The sequence below is a fragment of the Zalophus californianus genome, chromosome 1 (genome assembly GCF_009762305.2).
Source record: "Zalophus californianus isolate mZalCal1 chromosome 1, mZalCal1.pri.v2, whole genome shotgun sequence".
In the NCBI taxonomy this organism is placed as follows: domain Eukaryota; kingdom Metazoa; phylum Chordata; class Mammalia; order Carnivora; family Otariidae; genus Zalophus; species Zalophus californianus.
Window position 1 is genome coordinate 209,633,157 of NC_045595.1, and position 20,812 is coordinate 209,653,968.

Consider the following 20,812-nt stretch of genomic DNA (forward strand, 5'->3'; position numbering starts at 1 on the left):
CAGGTCATATACAAAATTATCAAGCATCAAGCTGAAACGACAAAGCATGTCATGGCAGCCAGGCATGCACAGGCCATCTGTCATGACATGCCTTCAAGACTGAGTGGTCAACTGAGAGCAAGTCCTGGAAACACAAGCACTTTCCAACAAAGTTCTATAGCACTGATCTTGCCAACATTGGGCATCTTCCATGAATCAATGTTAATGCTGCTCATGTGATGCTCATGAAAATCAAAAGAGAAACTAAATACTAAGGAATGAGATTTTCTTTGGGACAATGAGCTTTGGAGGGTCACAAATCATTGTACCATCTAAGATTTTTTTTTTTTTTTTTTAAATGCATCATCTGGATAAACTTCAGAAATAGACAAAGCTAACCAGCAGTTTTAGACATCAAATGGTTGGCTAGCTGTGGCAGTCAAGGAGTGGGAATGGACCTGAAATGTGTGCAATGGGCTTGTAATGTTCCAGTTCTTAACCTGAGTGGTCATCAGACAGGAGTTTTCTAGAATCCTTTAGCACTGTTAGGTATTAGGCTATGTCCTTCCCTCAAGTTTAAGACTACTCTTTCCTAACAGCTGTACAACCTTATGTCTACTATTTTAAATCCCAAACAGAAGACCTTGAGCAAGAAATATCCTACTTCAGGCAAAAGTTACTAATATTCTCACTGATAAAAAAAAAAAAAGTACAAATTCAGTTTAATTTCTAGTTATTCCTAAGAAAACAGATTTTAGGTTACCTTTTGTGTGAGCTGGAGAGTCTTCCTTTTCCTTCCTATTATATAAAGATTTCTTTCCTCTTCACCTTTCTCTATTCTGAAGTCTTCCAACTTCCTACAAATGTAAGTATCCAGTTATATTGGTTAGTGAACTGATGGATAAAGTAAAGGATATGAAGAGGAAAAAAAAATCATTATGATTTTGGGCATCATAAGGTTATATACTTTTTAAATTAATACAGAAAAATTTTAAAGTTATAATAAAACAAACCAAGCTATACTTTATGTTAGAAATTTAATATAAATATAATCTCAGAGGCAGTTAGGAGGTCCTATGTTTCTTTTTTTCTTTTTTTAAAGACTTTATTTATTTGACAGAGAGAGAGAGCACAAGCAGGGGGAGCAAGCAGGAGGCAGTAGGCAAAGGGAGAGGGAGAAGCAGGCTCCTGGAGGATGAGGGAGCCCAATGCGGGGCTCGATCCCAGGACCCTGGGATCATGACCTGAGCCGAAGGCAGATGCTTAACGGACTGAGCCACCCAGGCACCCCCTATGTTTCATATTTAATACAGAAATAATTGTTTATATTTTCACTGACCCAGTACAGCCAACTCAAACAGGACTTTTCATATTAGCTACTCAAAATCTCCCTATGAATTTTCTAAGACTGCAATTCCTTTCCCTAAAGAAAAGCAGAATCCTCCTCCAAATTTATTCAAACTGCATGTTTTATAATTTGTAGAAAATCAGAATAGCAGTGTACTAGTACTTCTAATCACCCCCCTCTCTCAACTCACATGATAACAAAGGATTGTTACTGTGACCAATTTCAAAACAAGGGACCTTCCACCATGAGGAAAGTACTGAAGCTCTTTTTCCTTCTCCATGGTTAGGGAATTCAAGTGACTGAATGTCCTTTTTCTCTAATTTGAACACTGTTGAAAACATGTCTTTGTGTTTGTGTTCACTTTAAAACCCCACTTGGGCCAGTTTCAAAACTGACATATTGGCGATAATCCAAGATACAAGCAGATGCTCAGAAAGAGAATATGCACAAATGCCCTAAGGTAAAAACTGATTTCACAGAAATTGCATTTTCCTCAAGGTACATCTCCAGCCCACTGGAGATGAGCAACACTGTTATCTACAGGGCAGCTCTAAATCAGACTCAGCCCTTCACAAGTGGTCTGTGTCACCAATTTTGTGTGTATCTAAGGAACTATATGAGGTTTTTCACTCGCAGCCAAATGGAATTTCTACTCCATAGCTGTATGTGTCCCTCTGTTTTGAAAATGAAACACTACATACACTTCATTCTCAATAATAAAGCAAAGGAACATTGTAGGCCTTCATGAGTATCATCTTCAACTCTGTGTAATTTCATGGCTAAATGAGATGGTCAGTTAAGAAAAAAGATAAAGATCATAGAATTAGCATGAACAGAATGAAGAGAGTTTCTACCATTACTGAATTAAGACAAACTACATGCCTGGAATCCAGCCCCAACCAGCACTGTGTCTAATGGGAAGCAATACTATTTGCTCATCATTCAGCACATTAGGGTCATTGACTGATTGTCTCACACTTTCATCTACTACCTAAGTTTTTCACAATGGACACATACTACTTTTATAGTTGGAAAACAAAACTTTAATTTTCTCTTGATCCTCATCAAATGCCACACTAAGAAAACAGGTAAAATTCCTATTGCTCCCACTAGAAGGACTGTCATCAAGAGTACTGACCATTACTAGATCACTCAGCATCTCCCTTACAAAATCTCACATGTATTTTAGAATACAGCACTACAATAAGCTACGCTCTTCTTTGGGAAAATTTTATTATAGCAGACAGCTAGTTGATACAAAAACTCCATTCTCCTTTTCTTCCTTTGAAACAGAATCTCAGTTTTATCTAGGCTGTTTGCTGCTCTAAATACAAACTATCACCTAGCCTCCTCTGTAGCTAAATATGGCCATACAACAACATTCTCATCAATGAGTTATGAATAGAAAATGTCATGTGCGACCATTAAGGCTGCTTAAATGAAGTCTCTCAACAAGAAATGTCCTTTTTGCCTCTGTCTCTCTTCCTTTTTCTGGCCTAAATTTCCACCTCCATCACAAATGCAGGTATTGATGGCTACTGTATAAAGTCCAGCTATGCTGGACTTTGAGGTGACTTTAAGCCTCGAAGCCATACTCCAAGATGGAGATCAGAAACAGAGGAGCCTGAGTCCCTGATTAACCGGGGAACCATGATTCCAGCCTAAAACTATTTCCAGTCTTCCATGTTAAGAGAAATAATATATGCCTGTTTAAGGAAGTATTCTTCAGATCTTTCACTCTTGATACTTGTTTACTTCCCTTGTTTTTGACAACAAAAAGTATCCCAAAATGACGCTTTTGGTTCTGATGACTATGCAACTCAGACACAATTTTAAGGCTTAATTATAGCATAGTACATACATGACGGTGATTTTCTGTATTTCTCATCCCAGTACCAGATTTGGCTTTTCATTATTTTATTGTGTATCTGTAAACATTCTTAAATTCACCATACAATATGTAAGTACTACATTCTTCCACCAATCACTGAAACTCTTCTGCCTAAACACATGGACATACCTTTACAAAATAATCTTCAAAGTATTAGTTATTATGAGACATAACAGAATACTGAACATTTCAGATTATCAGTGAAAAGCAACATTTGCTACCTCCATTTCATTAACTCAAATATCAGCAGGTAACAACACCTCAGCAGCAAGAAAGACCCTACTGCCCAGACTATACTTATAAAATATTTCCCACTACAAGAAAATCAGGCTACTTCAAGAATGATACTACATCCAGGATGAGAAATTTATAAGACGAACCTGTAACACTTTGTCATGCCTGATAGCAGGGGCACCACAGAAGGATCCTACCGTCATTTCAAAAGGACTCAGGAGGTACCTTGAAGAGGCTCCTCCTGGCCAGAGATAGAAAAACTTAATAAGGATATTAGAAATAAGCTAAATCACAGCAGTGTGATTTATACAGTGGAGAACACAAACTGGTCATTACTGGGGGTGGGAGTAAATCTTCATTTTGAAGGTAAATAAAGCAAAAGAAGCATCTATCTTGTCTTCTTTATATGAACTTTACCACTAGATAATCAAATAGTACATTTGGATAAATTTCTTTTTTAGAAGTACCCACTGTAACAAATGAAAACTTCACAGAGTTGAGCGATCGCTGTTTTATGGCCCCTAATGAGTTAATGAACCTAGCCAGTGAGCACCAATGCCTGCCGGCGTCACGGAAAGAGAATATATATTACGTGCCTTTTGACAAAATTACACCACTGAAGAAACAGTCTTGCAAAAAACTGAAAACAATTGGAAATTTAAACACTGACCGGACATTTAGTTCTACGGAGCAATTATTTTTTTAAGGTACTGATAATGGCACTGTGGTAATATTAAAGACAATTCCTTATCTTTTAGAATTAGACATATTTATGAACAAAACGATACACCTGGGATTTATTTCAAAATAACACTGAAGGGAGAAAAGCGGGTATTTGTAAAGATGGAACAGGAATGGTTAGGAAAAAATTTACCACAGTAAAAACAATTTCGACATTTTCCTACCACAATTAGAACAGATTCCGACCCATTACTAAAATATATTTATATGATTATTTATACCACTAATGGAGTAAAAAACATGTAAATAACCATATAGATATATTTCTGTAAAAAGAAATATTAATAGATATCCTAAAACAAACCTAAATATGCCTAGTGGTACCTCTGGTACAACCACTCTTCGTTTCCAAGCCTGCAGGTCACGTTCTGTAGCAATCTGACTACGAGGAGCATTCTGATGCATCTGACGAACACCTTCTACCTGTCCGCTACGACGCAGACCAATATTTGGAGGGGACTGGATGTCTAAGCTCAGTCTTCTAAAACCTGCAGGAAAATTGTCAAAATTGATTCCCAAATTTCAATCTAATATGCATTTAACACATAATAGGCATATACAGTCCTAATAAGATACAAACCAAAAATACAAATCCAAAAAACTTTGTAAAAAAAAATCATAATGTAACTATCAAAATACAGAACATCAACTTCTATTTTTACTAGACTTCCCAAATCTTTTAATGTACAGATTTTTCTACTATAATGCTTTATTTGCCATCCTAAAGGCTTTGCCTTCTTCAAAACTGTACACTAAAAACACATCTTTTTGAAAAAAAAAAAAAACACTCCTCAAACTGTGGTGGCTTCATAACAAGAGCTCGAACACCAACATTACCTCTGACTTTAAGAGATAATCTGAGCCACTCAGGTAGGCAAGCCGCCAGAGTGGATATTAAAACTTCACAAAATGCAGATTGGGAAAATGCTGACAGCCCTTGAATTGGAGCTGAGAGAGTGGACAGGGCATCGCAGACAACAGTGAGCCCCAAGCCTGTGCAGAGTTGATCAGATAGGCAGAGGAGGCAGGACAACCCCCCATGAGCGGAAGTCAGCAGGATGAAGGATGGAGAACAACGGTGTCCTAGATAAAGATAAAGTGCTTGTTTTCTTAAAATACTGTATGAAGGGCCTCCTGCTATTAATGCAACAGAGAAACTGGGAGCTATATCCTTGCCTGCAGGAGCCTATAAAATTTTACTCCAACTCTGCCAGCTCTCCTGGGCCAGGGCAAAATCCACATGACTGAACACAACCCCTGCGTTCTTCTACGTACAGCACTCTGTTTACCAATCAAATGTGAACCAACTTGCATTGCACCACACTTCATCTACTGAAGAGAACATTATATGACCTTATTTTGTTGTTTTTTTTTTTTTTTTTTAAGTAGGCTCCACATCCAACATGGAGCCCAACACGGGGCTTGAACTCACAACCCGGAGATCCAAGACCTGAGCTGATATCAAGAGTTGGGATGCTTAACCATCTGAGCCACACAGGCACCCCTTAAAGGCCCCTATCAATCCAAATATTTATATTAAAATATACTGATACTTAAGAAACATGTTTTGAATTGAGAACCAACAATAAATTCTAAATTTAACTGCCCAAGTTATAGTATTATTCTCCAACAATGTGAAGAAAACATATGCACAAGTTACTGATCACACCACTTCGTAAATAGCAAGTCTGAGAAATAACTCAAATGGTCATAAACAGATTAATTACAAAGAACAGTTATTCCACAGAGTGGAGTACTATGAAGCTATAAAAAAGGATGAGCAAGTGCTGTGAGTGGATATGAAGTAATTCCTAGAATACACTGTGTCAAGGGGAAAAAGCAAGGCAGAGAAGAACACAGCATCAACTTGCAGTATTCCTGCCCAAAATACTTAACCTGTCTATTGGGAGAATTTGCTTTTTCTTTTCTGTAGACAAGTGGAAACATTCGGCAAGGAAAGGTACTGAAATTAGTGGCCGAGTACCCTGAGCAGGTGTGACATGGCAGGGATGACCTCTGTGGCACGTGAGGCTTCTCTCATCTTCCACAGGCATGTATCTTTCCCAGCAAGTTTCCATTTGCATAACCACTGTCTGCTCCCCTCCAGTACTCTCACTCCTAAAAAGTAACTAACACTATACTCCAGGATCAAAAACCTCACCCCGAAAATTCACTTCAAGCCTTCTGGTTCTGTAAGAAACATTTTATGCTCTACCCAACTAATTTTTTTTAATTAAAAATGTTTAAAGGGAAACCTAGAACTGTAGTTTCCCTTAAAAAAACACAAAACACTTTGTTCTTTACTCAATACAATTCTGTAAATACTCTCATTTTAGAGCAAAAAAGGTTTTCACAGCCTTTCAAAGTACTTGAAAATCAAATGTCCATTTGCTAGTACATCAACTTCACACCTAATGAAGTTACTCTCAGACTACTAAAGTTATAAAATATACTTAAAATTTTTCACACTGCATGTACCTGAAAATGACTTCATTTACTCTTCAATTTCAGCCGTAAGAAGACAAAATTATTTCTCATATATTTTACCTCTTCGGGGTGTTTCTTCTCCACTTGGAAGTCCACTTGGAATAGTATCCTGATCTGCTCCCATTCTCTGATCCTGCTGCTGCTGCAACTGTCTTATCATTCCATCAAGAACACTGGATTCTGGGCTTCGTTCACCACTATCATTGGTTTGTAGGCTTATAATTTGTTCAATCACCTCTCCATCACCTGTAAATTCACAACCATAACACAAAATCATAATAAACATGAACAGAAAAACAAACTTTCAGAAGACCACAATTAAAATTATATTAGCAGTTATCAGATTTCTTTTAAAAAAAATAAGCAATTGAGGCACCCGGGTGGCTCAGTCAGTTGAGCATCCGCCTTTGGCTCAGGTCCTGATCCCGGGGTCCTGGAATCGAGGCCCACATCAGGTTCCCAGCTCAGCAGGTAGCCTGCTTCTCCCTCTCCCTCTGCTCATGCACCCGCATGAACTCTCTCTCTAATAAATAAATAAAAGCGTTAAAAAAATTTTTAAAAAAATAAGAATTAAAAATATCCTATATATTCATAACTAACTGGATCAGAGAAAAGATTCAAAACAAATGAAACCCTTCCTTTATACCAAACACCACAAAAACCTCAAGAGAGCCTCTGAAACCCCTGAGGTGAGCACATGGAAACCTGTGGAAGTTTCAGTGGAAGCTTTATTTTGCTGTTTCACACTAACACTCCCCTTGCCTCACATAAGATAGATTTCATTAAACTCTTATTTCCCAAGGTCTCTGACAAGACCAGAGCAACAATGTAGGATTTCTGATGTAGAGAAAAGCAGTGGCATTTCTCCTCTACTCTCTTAAAAACTAAAAAAGAAAGAGTAATACGCTTCAACAAACTAAAGCTCTCCCAGCCCAAGTGTTCTGAGAGCAGGTGCCGCTGAGGGAGATAGCTACACATGCCTCTCCCACTAAGCTTAAGTTACTCTATCTCTTAGGTATGCTTCTCTTCAAGTACAAAAATCAGATTTTTTAAAAGTGCCTTTGCTTCTTTATTTTTGAAATCACAGGTTTAGTTAATATTAATGGATAAAAAGTGTTAGATGGTTGTGGGGTCTGGAAAATTATCTAAACACTAACTTTTTCATGCAAACAATTCCTTACATATTGTCCCACATAAAATGCATCTTCTTCGAACATAACATATAACACAGACCAAGCACCCAGCAACTTGTAAAAACCCCCACACATTGAAATGAATAGGGTATTAGAAAAAATAATGCAAAAATATAACCTAGCCTCCATAGTAACAGATCCAGAAACTAAAAAATGTCATGTACTATTTCAGGAGAAAAAATATTTGCATCCTACTATCTGAGTTAAATTCCCTTATATCTCACTGATAACATCTCCATTTTACCATGCAAATCAATGAAGAACTTACAAGAACTAAATGTCATAGCTGAGACTATCTTAAAATCACTAAATTTTTTTTTTTATTTTCAAATAATGAGCTAAGAAAGCAAAAAGTGGAGCCCTAACCTAAAATGTTAAAAAGGTTTTAATTAGAACTGGGAATAACAAAAGATTCCTAAGACTACAGCTTGGAACCAAAGGGAAAACAGTAGAAAAGGAGACTTCTAGTCCTCTCCCCGTCTCTGCAAAAACCCAAGGTCTATATGGAACTTTTCATTCACAGCACAGAACACTTAAATGGGATGCGGCAAATATCAGAACGGTAACTGTTTCTAATTGGCATAATGCTATTCAAATACTGAAATATTAAAGTAGGGTTCTATACTGGGTAGTTCAGTTGGTTAAGTATCTGCCTCTGGCTCAGGTCATGATCTCAGGATTCTGGGATCAGGCTTCCTGCTCAGTGGGAAGTCTGCTTCTCCCTCTCCCACCCGCCCCACTCGTGCACAGGCGCGCTCGCTCTCTCCCCCCCCCCCCAAATAAAATCTTAAAAATAAAATGAAAGAGGGGCGCCTGGGTGGCTCAGTTAAGTGTCTGCCTTAGGCTCAGGTCATGATCCCAGAATCCTGGGATTGAGCCCCGTGTGGGGCTCCTTGCTCCCTCTGCCTGCCGCTCCCCTCTGCTTGTGCTCTCTCTCAAATAAATGGAATCTTTAGAAAGTGCTAAGTGCTACAGGAACTGCCCTCCCACCATAAACTACTAAAACCCTGGGAAAAACACACACACACATATATATATGTACATACACACACATATATATGTATATACATGTATATATATATATATAAAAAACCCCAGTTTTCAGACACTGGACAAGAGATACACGGGACTGCGATCCCTGAGAGAAAATCAACAATGGAGTCTAGCCCTTTGATTGGTCCAGGTAACAGCCTGGAGGCAGCTTCCAGGCTGCAGAACAAGGAGAGGAAACCCAAAGAGCATCCAGAGGTCTCAGTAAGTTGAGGAGACAGAGGTCAGAGCCTGGGAGCAGAGGTGAAGACTAAAATATGCAGGGCTGAACATCAGAGAAGACTGAATTGCAAAGAAAGCTCAGAGATATACACTGAGGTTGAACTGATTATTTGACAAAATAATTATATATGCACACACTGGGTAAAACTCTACCGTACTGGGGGGAGGGAACATGAAAAGGCAATACCCCAAAAATTCCCAGAGTTCTCACAGACCCGGAAATAGTCCATGTTCCCACCAGCCAGAACACAAAAACTTCAGAATATACAGAACTGTTTTACGCATACTTCTAATTCTAAAACTCAGAACAGTTAAAAATGTGTGTTTAAGGCAATAAAGAATACAATGACTCTTAGTGGTGGTGTGTCAGAAGCTTTACCCACCATTGCTTCTGTGTCATCAGGGCAACTGTCAACACTATTAAAAAAAGTAACGGGGCGCCTGGGTGGCTCAGTCGTTAAGCGTCTGCCTTCGGCTCAGGTCATGATCCCAGGATCCCGGGATTGAGCTCCACATCGGGCTCCCTGCTCCGCGGGAAGCCTGCTTCTCCCTCTCCCACTCCCCCTGCTTGTGTTCCCTCTCTCACTGTGTCTCTCTCTGTCAAATAAATAAAATCTTTAAAAAAAAAAAAAGGAAAATAATATTTCCATATTATTATGAAAATAGTTGTGACCTTAAAGACCCCATAAAAAAGGTCAAAGATAAAACCACAGGTCTGCAAACCACACAGACAATTCCTGTCCTACCTTTAGAACCATGAGAAATAAACATTAGAAATAAATAAGATGAACAGGTATTGTTAGTTAAGACATTAGTGGAGACAATATGAAATACTAAAAGGTAATCATTTTCAAACAAGGCAGGAAAAAAAGAAAAGGCACAAAGAACAGAAAGGATAAAGAGAAAAAAATAGCAAAATGGTAGAGAATTTACCCTGACAATTCTAATAATTTTATTTAAATGTAAATGGTCCACATTTTCCAATTAATAGACGGGTTGTCAGATTGGATTGGTGCCTGCACGAAATCCATTTTTAATATAAAGACACAAACTGGTTGTAAAACCTGAAAAGATACACCATGACAATACTCATCAAAATTGGCTGGATTAGCATATTAACATGAAACAAAGAAAAAGTCTTCAAAAGAAGAAATACTACCAAGGAAAAAAGGAACAATTCATGATGATAAAAGAATTCACCCAGAGAACAATCTGAAATGTGTCTGCACCTAATAACAGAACTTTAAAATTCATAAAGCAAAACTATAGAACCAAAGGACATAAGATAAGCCCACATTGTAATCTGATATTTCAGCATGCCTTATAATAACCCCAAAATGGAAAAAAGCCAACTGTCCCCCAATTGTTAATGAATAAATGAGGGTATACACATACCATGGTACACTATCAACAAACAGGAACAAACAACTGATCTGTGCAACAAAAATGAATCTCAAAAGCACCATGCTAAGAAGCCAGACACAGAAGATTTAGTATTGTACAATCCCATTTATACAAAATTCCTCAAAAAGACAAAATAGAAGTGACAAAATGGAAATCAATACTGTTAAAGGATAAAGAGTCATGGTATTCTTCATTGCCTTAAACACATTTTAACTGTTCTGAGTTTTAGAATTGGGAAGTATGCATAGACCAGGAGAAGATTCCAAAAAGGCCCAAAAGACCCTGCACCCCAATGTTTATAGCAGCAATGTCCACAATAGCCAAACTATGGAAACAGCCCAGATGTCCATCAACAGATGAATGGATAAAGATGATGTGGTGTACACACACACACACACACACACACAAAATGGAGTATTATGCAGCCAACAACAACAACAAAAAAAAATACGAAATCTTGCCATTTGCAAGGACATGGATGGAGCTAGAGGGTATTATGCTAAGCTAAAGAAGTCAGAGAAAGACAATTATCATATGATCTCACTCACATATGGAATTTAAGAAACAAAACAGAGGGTCATAGGGGAAGAGAGGGAAAAATAAAACAAGATGAAATCAGAGAGGGAGACAAACCATAAGGGACTCTAAATCATAGGAAACAAACTGAGGGTTGCTGGGGGTGGGGGAGGGGGGAGGTACCTGAGTGATGGACATTAAGGAGGGCACGTGATGTAAAGAGCACTGAGTGTTATATGTAAGACTGATGAATCACTGACCTCTATCTCTGAAACTAATAATACATTATATGTTAATGAACTGAATTTAAATAAAAATTAATTAATTTAAGAAGCCCAACAGAACTTTTGAGGGCACTGGAAACATTCTATGCCTTGCTTGTGGTAGCAGTTACCTGATTGTTTAACATTTGCCAAACTCATTTGACTTGTACACTTAAAATTGGTGAATTTTGTTGTATGTACTATACTTCAATTAAAGTAATAAAAAATAAACACTTGAAACAGTAAACATACAGTGATAATTGGTGATTAAACTTTTAGTAAAACAAACCTCATCCAAACAAAAAGAAGCATTTTTTTCTTTGCTTAATAACATCTGTATGGAGAAACACTACACTGCTGGTAACAAATACAAAAAAACAGAACAAAACAAAAATTCTGCCCTTGACTAGGCCAGGCAAAGTACAAGACGGGACCTCAAACATCTTGCGCCAGAAAGTTAAGGAAGTGTTCAAGGGACTCAGGAAAGGGAACACGCAGCCTGAAGAGATTCTCACACTCAAATCTAAAAATAACATAAGCAACAAAATAATGACCATTATGGATTATAAGCCACTATATAACAACCCTTAAGTCCATATTAAAACTTAAGGAACTACATAAACATATAAAAGGCAGACTAATAAAATGCAGATGCAATGACCATAAAGTTAGAAAACAACCATTTTGCAACCTTTAGAACAACTGATTCAGGCAAAAATCATCAATGGATACTAAAACTTATAGGTAAAGTTTGGTAAGGAACAGGTTATTTACATCATATCTCCCCACAAATTTCTTACTAAGAGAAAAATAACTTTGTAGTGGAAAACTTGGCAGGCACCACCTTAACCAAGTTTTCAAAGAAAACGTCACCAGTATTTGGACAAAGCACAATCATAAGCACCCTGACATGATGCTCCAGGAACACTCCATCATCATTTATACTGTATTCTATCAAAAAATGTACAACCAGGGGGTGCCTCGCTGGCTCAGTCGGAAGAGCATGTGATTCTTCATCTTGGGGTCATGAGTTTGAGCCCCACACTAGGTGTAGAGATTACTTAAAAATAAATAAAACTTAAAAAAAAAAAAAAAGCACAACCTGAACTTCACCAAGAACAGCTAAATTTAATGTGCAGTCCCAAACTAAGATCCACATCAGAGTAGAACAATAAAAGTTTTAACAGACATCAGAATAACAGACAAAATTTTATTAGACCATAGACTTAATAACAGTATTACATCAGTGTTAAATGTCCTACTTTTGATAATTGTTTATGGCTACATAAAAGAATACCTTTGTTCTTAGAAAACACATACTGAAGTATTTAGGGATAAATGAACATGTGGTTGAGAACTTATCTCTCAAATGGTTAAAAACAATTACATGTATCTAGAAATAGAATGATAAAACAAGTATTACAAACTATTAACTGGTAAATCTAAAAGTATGTGAGTTCTGCATATCATTTTTTACATTTTTCATATAAAAAGTGAAAGAAAAAAAAAAAAAAAGACCGCACTTACTTGTTGCCACATAGCCTAGCTGTGGAACCAAGTGTTCATCTGCAGAATTTTCTCGACCTGGTACTAATCTCTGATACTTAGTTGGATGAGGATTTCCATCTACATCTACCAAGAATGGTGGAGGCATAAGGTGAGGAGCTTGCTGAGTTTGCTCATCTAAGACATAATTATTAGAATCCCTAATCAGTGGTCGATAGTCAGTATGGAAGAACATCTGATCAGGAATCTGAAAAAAAGAAGTTTACAGATTGACATTTTGAGGTTTATACATGTTAAAGAATACAAATATTAAAGTTATTTATAATTTGAAAAAAAAAAAAACAAGGAAACCAAATCAATACACCTATTTCCAAAACACCCTTCACAACTACTTACTTTACTACTGTAAAAAACTATTAAGAATGACCTTTTCAAGACAAACCAAAAAACAGACTCTTAAAATAGAGAATAGATGGTTACCAGAGGGGAGGTGGGCAGGGAGATGGGTAAAATAGATGAATGGGATTAAGAGTACACTTATTTTGATGAGCACTGAGTAATATACAGAATTATTGAATCTCTATATTGTACACCTGAAGCTACTGTATGTTAACTACACTGGAATTAAAATTTTTTAAAAGTGGTTAAAATGCTACCAAAAAAAAAAAAAAAGACCTTTTCATATGGCTTGCTGCATCCAAAACCAAATATCAGAAGGTGTCCATGAGAATCTGTACAGGCAAAATGCTGTCCATCCTGTGAAAACTTACAGTCAAAGACCGCTCCATGTCCTTGCCCTTCAATCTAGGAAACAGAGGGAAAAAGTTATAGCCAATTCTACACGAGTGCTTTTGCTTTATCAACTGTTTTCATGTCAATTGCCTGCTATAAATATCACTTTTTTTTTTCAATGAGTTCAGTGAGGGGCTTGATCTCATGACCCTGAGATCTAGACCTGAGCTGAGATCAAGAGTCAGACGCTTAACCAACTGAGGCACGCAGGCACCCCCAAATATATCACTTCTGAAAGAAAATATTTAAAAACAAATTCTGCATTAAGCACATATTTTCAGAAAATAAAATTCATTTCAGATACCACTAGCCTAGAAAAAAATCTTGAAAGGTATTCTAAGAATGAGTTCTCAGAATCATAGAATGAAAGATCATAAGTCAATCCAAAGTAAAGGCTTCCTTTACTTCTTAGAAGTGAATGACAAACAATTTCATAAACTTTTGTTTTAATGTATAGCAAAAGGCTATTGACTAACAACCCACAAGATAAATGATTAAAGATCAACAAAGTCTGGTATTCACGAACTAAAATCAGTACTTTTCTAGAATTTAAGCTTTCCACGAAGATGACTGACCACCACGCAAAAGTGGAATGCTACCAAGTCACATAGGTGCGCACAGAAATGCCTGCATCTACCTTATTGCAAACTACCGCAAATTTCAATAAGGACACTCCAATTATATCATGAATGTTGCCTTAGAGTGCTTTTCAACTTTATTCTTGCTCTTCAACTGAAATTATATTAGTTTAGCACTACCAATTTATCAATGAGTTGTTTCATTAACAGCTTAAAGCTATGCGTATTTGTTGTCTGACCCTGTAACTTTCTAATAACTAAACTTTAGGGCAAGTTTGATCAGTGCTGGAAAATGAATCCTCCACTCACTAACTGCCAAAACAAACTCACACCATGCCGAAATATCTGCTTGGAAAGCAACACTTCACTACTATATACCACAAACAAGTGGGTGCTGATTAACAAACTTAAAAATTAAGTTACTGGGATATTTAAGGCACTGCCCTATTATGTGTACACATAATATGTATATAAATTTGTATTCTCTAATAACATAAAAAGGAATTATCCGTATAAATATCTTTCTTCCAATTTCTTGTTGAAACATAGGAACACAGATTCACCCACACAGTCCTTTGAAGAGCCATCTCCACTACAGCCCGACCCATGCCCTGGAACCACTTTGCACCCCAGGCCTAGAACCTCCAGTCCAAGTAAAGCAGAGGCGGGGGCCAGGCCCTTGGCTGGCAAGTCAAAGATGGTAGCAGCTCCCCTCCTGTCATACACGTGGACCTAAGTGCACCAAAAGTGCTGCTAAGGTACCTGGAGAGAAGGAAATTTTCCTGAGTAGGCACTCATATAGCAAGCCACTTAGGTTTCTACCTGCAGTTTGAAGAGTCCTCCACAATGATTCCCGACAAAATGCAATCTGCAACTGTGCTTGGAGAACAATTCCATGTCACATTGAAAATTATGATGTATTTAATGAAATACTGTAATGTTAGTAATTTATAACCCTATGTAATCTGTCTAACAGAAAATTGGGAGCCTCTCAGCTGAGCAGTAAAGGTTAAGAACTCAGTCTAGGAGCGCCTGGGTGGCTCAGTCAGCTGAGCATCCAACTCTTGATTTTGGCTCAGGTCACAATCTCAGGGTCATGAGATTGAGCCCCGCATCAGGCTCCGCACTCAGCAGAGAGTCTGCTTGAGATTTCTCCCTCTCCCTCTGTCTCCCCGCCCCGACCCCGCTTGCATGCACACACATGCTCTCTCTGTAAAACAAATAAATTTTTAAAAAAATAAAAGAAGAACCCAGTATACATAGCGAAGTTTGTACGTCTCACTGGAAGTGAGATCATTGTTGCCCACTTGAGACTTCTTTGGCTCAGAAGTTGTTTAGCTTATTTTCTGCTTAAAGCCTTAATTAATGTAGTTTTCTGTTTTGATAGTTAAATTCAGGATGTAATGTTCTTAAAAGAGTTTTAAAGGATAATGAAGAAAATGGAGATACCTATAAATTTTAAGACCACAAAAAAACTGCTAAAAAAGACTTATTTTTCCAATAATTTGAACCCAGAGATGCATCTTCCAGAGATGCCTAATTACACATGTGCAATTCGGCCATGTTATTTGAGTTATTTCAGTGCATTTTATGGTAATAAATAAAATACTGCACTTTAACCTGTTTGTCAAGAATTGTCCAAAATAAGCATACTGAAATAAAAATTTTAAGGTTAAAAAAAAAAACCGAACACATGGACTCAGATGGCCTTCATTCAAAAGGTCTAAGAACCATTCATCTATACCCTGCGACTAGACTGCCTCCAAAATGAATTACACTATGAACTGGAACTCAATATAAACCGTACAGTAATTTTACAAAACATCTCATATGTAGATCAAACGATAGTCCTGACAACACAGAAACTCTTTTATACAATAACCCCCTTAGAATTGACCCTAAGGAAATAATCACAGATCTACATAAACAGTCATGTACCTGGGTATCTGAAGTGGTGCTGCCGTGCCTGATTCAGAAACCACTTAAATACTCAACAACTCAAAAGATTACATATATAGTTAACTTAGAGAAAGGCTGAATTTACAGTCAAAAATATAACTGCAAATTCTTAAAAATATATGTAAGATTTGGGAAAACATTCTTTACATCAAATGAAACAAAGATTACAAAAACTGTGCGAGAATGCCAAGTAGTAACTATGGAAAAGAATGATGCCACTAAAAACCTTCAGGGGATGCTACTGTTTGTGAGTGAAAGTGTAATGAGGAACAGGATATTTACAGAGTCTCAAAATACCTCCTGAAAAAATTAGCCTAATAGTTACAAAGAGGGGGGAAAAAAAAAAGAGTTACAAAGAGGAAAAACAACTATTTCATTGTGGGGAAACCTGGCAAATGCCACGTCTCCAAAATTTAAAATTACCACCACCAGGGCACTCTGGGTGGCTCAGTCAGTTAAATGTCAAACTCTTGATTTCGGCTCAGATCATGATCTCAGGGTCCTGAGATCCAGCCCTGCATCCAGCTCTGCACTGGGCATGCAACCTGCCTGGGATTCTCTCTCTCCCTCTGCCCCTCCCCACACTACTCACACACTTGAGAGTTCTTGCTCTCTCTAAAAACAAATAAGGTTATAAAAAATAAAAATAGGGGCGCCTGGGTGGCTCAGTTGGTTAAGCGACTGCCTTCGGCTCAGGTCATGATCCTGGAGTCCTGGGATTGAGCCCCCACATCGGGCTCCCTGCTCAGCAGGGAGTCTGCTTCTCCCTCTGACCCTGCCCCCTCTCATGTGTGCTCGCTCTCTCTCAAAAAAAAAAAAAAAAAATCTAAAAAAATAAAAATCACCACCAAAAAAAGGTGTAACAGAATCAAATCATGAAAAAACAGCAGACAAAACACAAATATTCTGTAACATTATTTGTCTGTACTCATCAAAAGTTAAAAGGTGAGAAATAGAAAAAAAGAAGTGTTGAGGATTACAGAAACCTAAAATATACAGCCACTTAACATAATGAATGATCCTGAATTAAATACTGCTCCAAGTACCAAATATAACTAAGAAGACATTACTAGGACAACTGACAAAATTTGAATATAGAGAACTACATAATGCTACTTTATCAATGTTAAATTTGCTGATTTTGGTTAACTAGCCTGTGGTTATACATGAGAAATTCTAAAAATTTGCAACAGGATCCTAATTTGGTTTTAGGATATTACATGTGCAAAAAAAAAAAATAGGCTGGAAAAACTCAATGATGTTTTTAATTCCCTAGATGACTTTACTGAATATTGTTTTATTACCAAATATTTCAATAAATTTAGTGAAAATGTGTATAATTACCATAATTTTGCGAATTTAAACAAATTCAAACACATTTGCATATACACAGAGGGCTAAATAAGTAACTTTTGAAACTCCTTCCCTTGGATGACTCAGTTACACAGAGAATTTCATGAGTGTATATATGTATGGCTGTCAGATATTTATTAGGCTTTAAGCAACCTGATTTCTAGAAATATAAACTGCCAAAACATGCAGATTGGTGTCTGGCTAAACTTCTAATCCAAGTACTTGAAACCAATGCAAGCATACATGAAGATACACTTCACTTACCATATTAAAATAATGTTTCATCTTGGTGCCTTTTGTAATATCCCATATAAATATGCTGCCATCATGTCCTGCAGATAACATAATTCTGGAATCAAAGGGATGTGTCTCCAAAACAAATACTTCATCAGCATGTCCCTTTATTCAACAAAGTCATAAAGTTAATGAAGGTTTGCAAGTTATCAAGTTTAAAATGAAAAACCCATATTGTCATAGTGTATAAAGGCTTTTAAAAATGTATTAACAGTGGCTTGAACATTAGTGTATCTACAAATTTCTACTCATTTGATAATCAGTGGGTGAAACATATTTAATATGTTAATATTATAGCTTCAAAAATCAAATTATAGTTCAAAAAAATTCTTGATTTGTTATATAAAAACAACCTACCAGTAAGTTATGAAGCAGTTGCCCTGTGTAAGAATTCCACACTTTAAGGACATGATCATTCACAGCTGTGACAACAATGCTATCATTCTGATTCCAAGCGATCATTGTGACTTTGGGTTTCATAAACCTTTCCTCTTCCAAAGATAAGTCCCTAAGAAAAACATACACAATGTGTAAATTCATTTGAAAAGTACAATCAATACAAAATTAATTGAAGTAATGCAGTTCATGTCCATACATTATATATCTAATATACATCTGACCCATAACAGATGATCTATAAACAGAGTACAGCAAAACTGAGATGGGGAGGGGATGATTCTAGTTCAGGGGGGACGCCTGGGTGGCTCAGTCGGTTAAGCGTCTGCCTTCAGCTCAGGTCGATCCCAGGGTCCTGGGATGGAGCCCCGCATCAGGCTCCTTGCTCGGTGGGGAGCCTACTTCTCCCTCTGCCTGCTCAAGTGCACTCTCTCTGACAAATAAAACAAAATCTTTAAAAAAAAGAAACAAACAGTTCAGGGGCACCTGGATGGCTTAGTTGGTTAAGCATCGGACTGTTCATTTCAGCTCAGGTCATGATCTCAGGGTCCTGGGATTGAGCCCCAAGTCAGACACTGGGCATGAAGTCTGCTTAAGATTCTCTCTTCCTCTCCCTTCGCCCCTCCCCCTGCTCGTGGTGACAAAGAAACAGTTCAGTATGAATAAAGGCATATGTTAGGACATCACCACTGCTCATAAAAGCAAAGCTTTCTCTCTCTACCCCTTTTCTATTACTCCCTTCCCCTGACCCCAAGCCCTAACAGCAATAATTTTGTTGTTTCTTTCTCCAGAGAAGATACAAGAAATTTTAGGAAGAGAGAAAGAAGGCAATGCATCTGCACAGCCCCCAGTGTCTAGAAAGGTGCCTGACACACAGATATTCATCTTTTGAACTACAAATAAAACTGTACTCATCTCTTTACACTTCCCTATAGATGGTTACTATGGTTCTCTTGACAAGAATGGCCTTGGATACAAGGTCTACAATATTTTGCAGCCTGAAATGCAAAGTTTCTCTGTAAAACATAGTAGTCAGTATATACACAGAGAAAAGGTAAAGCCCAGCTGCTTTTTGAAATCAGAGAATACACCCTAAGAAATTATAAACATATAATAAACATATATTTCAATGAAAGAAAACAGCTGTAAGAATATGGAAGAAGTGCCATGTAACACCTATCTATATAAGCACAATGGAACACACACAAGAGAATAATTCTAACCAGATTGGTCAGGGAAAAGTGTAACAGAAGAGGCAAAATGGAGTAAAGGCTAAAACTTTAAATGAAAAAAGAATATTCCCACCATTGGAAGGAATTACTGGCAGAGCACTCTCCACGGCAGCAAGAAAACAAGAGCAGTTTCCAGTCTCAGTAAAAAAAAAAAAAAAAAAAAAAACAAAAAACTTTTTTTAAAGATTTTATTTATTTATTTGACAGAGAGAGACACAGAGAAAGAGTGAACACAAGCAGGGGGAGTGGGAGAGGGAGAAGCAGGCTTCCCGCCAAGCAGAGAGCCCGATGTGGGGCTCGATCCCAGAACCCTGGGATCATGACCCGAGCCAAAGGCAGACGCTTAACGACTGAGCCACCCAGGTGCCCCTCAGTAAAAATTTTTGTATTAAAGTTTTTACATTGATGTTCCTATTTTGCTTAAAATCATTGTTCACAGGTAAATGTAATTTCAATTTGTTTCTTAATAATGAAATAACCTTCAGTATTTCAACCAATCAAGGACTGACCGTATTTACTCACACAAAGATGCTTCTGAATATCCAGATAAAACATTTTTAAGTAATGGCAGAGATGTGATTTGTTTATGAGAAAGGACTATCAGATTTCCAGTAAACATTTTCTCCATTCCCTACCACAGATCATTTCACAAAAATGTGAATATCAAATGTATTTTGAAGCCAAATAAAACTGTCGGAGCCATAGCAGAGGATTTAATTTCCCCTACAATTATTAAAAATAAAGCAGACATGAGGATTTCCAAAGGACTAAATGTGAAACATTTCAGGAAAAGCGGTAAGAATTCTGATATGGCACTACCCTAGCCCAGGCAAGTGTACTAGAAACATAAATGTACAAATTCTTTGGGATATAGGAGATTTATTTATCTATGTATCAGATATACAGGAAGTAGCCATTCATTTAGGTCACTGCTCTTCGCCACAGGACCTGGGGGCTCCAACCACTAGGGAGAAGGACCAAGTGATTATGAAGCCACCTGATTCCAACAAACCGTCTCCACTCACCCTGAGACTCGGGTTGCCATATCCAATAAAATGCTTCTCCACTCCAACTGCTCAAATCTCCAAATCCGTGCCGTTCCATCTCTGCTACCACTTAAGAACCTTAAAAAATTCAGAAAAACATCTTATACTCACATACATGCCACCAAGAAATACAGTCAAAGTCCCAAGCAAAAACATTTTTAATGTAGCTATCCTGACTGTTAACTGGCCTAAATGTATAGGTGTTAATTCAAAAGACAGGGATTTAGAGCAAATCTGATGGGGAAAAAAATCGGGTTTGCTAGAATTTGCCTGGCCCTATGGAGTTAAAACACATTTCAAACTCAATAAATAGCTTGTCAGGTTGAGT

General features: G+C 37.4%; 1 protein-coding gene across 3 annotated transcripts in view; it reads right to left on the bottom strand.

The window, feature by feature from the left end:
• The window catches only part of BRWD1 (bromodomain and WD repeat domain containing 1), a 111,932-nt gene that overhangs the window by 50,100 nt on the left and 41,020 nt on the right, over window positions 1-20,812 (bottom strand). For 2 of the 3 annotated variants that reach the window (XM_027587775.1, XM_027587774.1), the window contains exons 13-20: window positions 20,464-20,562; window positions 18,168-18,318; window positions 17,781-17,915; window positions 13,510-13,638; window positions 12,856-13,081; window positions 6,741-6,926; window positions 4,498-4,681; window positions 743-836 (exon numbers count right to left, since the gene is read on the bottom strand). In XM_027587775.1, the coding sequence (XP_027443576.1) occupies window positions 743-836; window positions 4,498-4,681; window positions 6,741-6,926; window positions 12,856-13,081; window positions 13,510-13,638; window positions 17,781-17,915; window positions 18,168-18,318; window positions 20,464-20,562 (1,204 nt within the window). The remainder of the gene's footprint in view (window positions 1-742; window positions 837-4,497; window positions 4,682-6,740; window positions 6,927-12,855; window positions 13,082-13,509; window positions 13,639-17,780; window positions 17,916-18,167; window positions 18,319-20,463; window positions 20,563-20,812) is intronic. The other variant, XM_027587776.1, reaches the window with a different exon arrangement.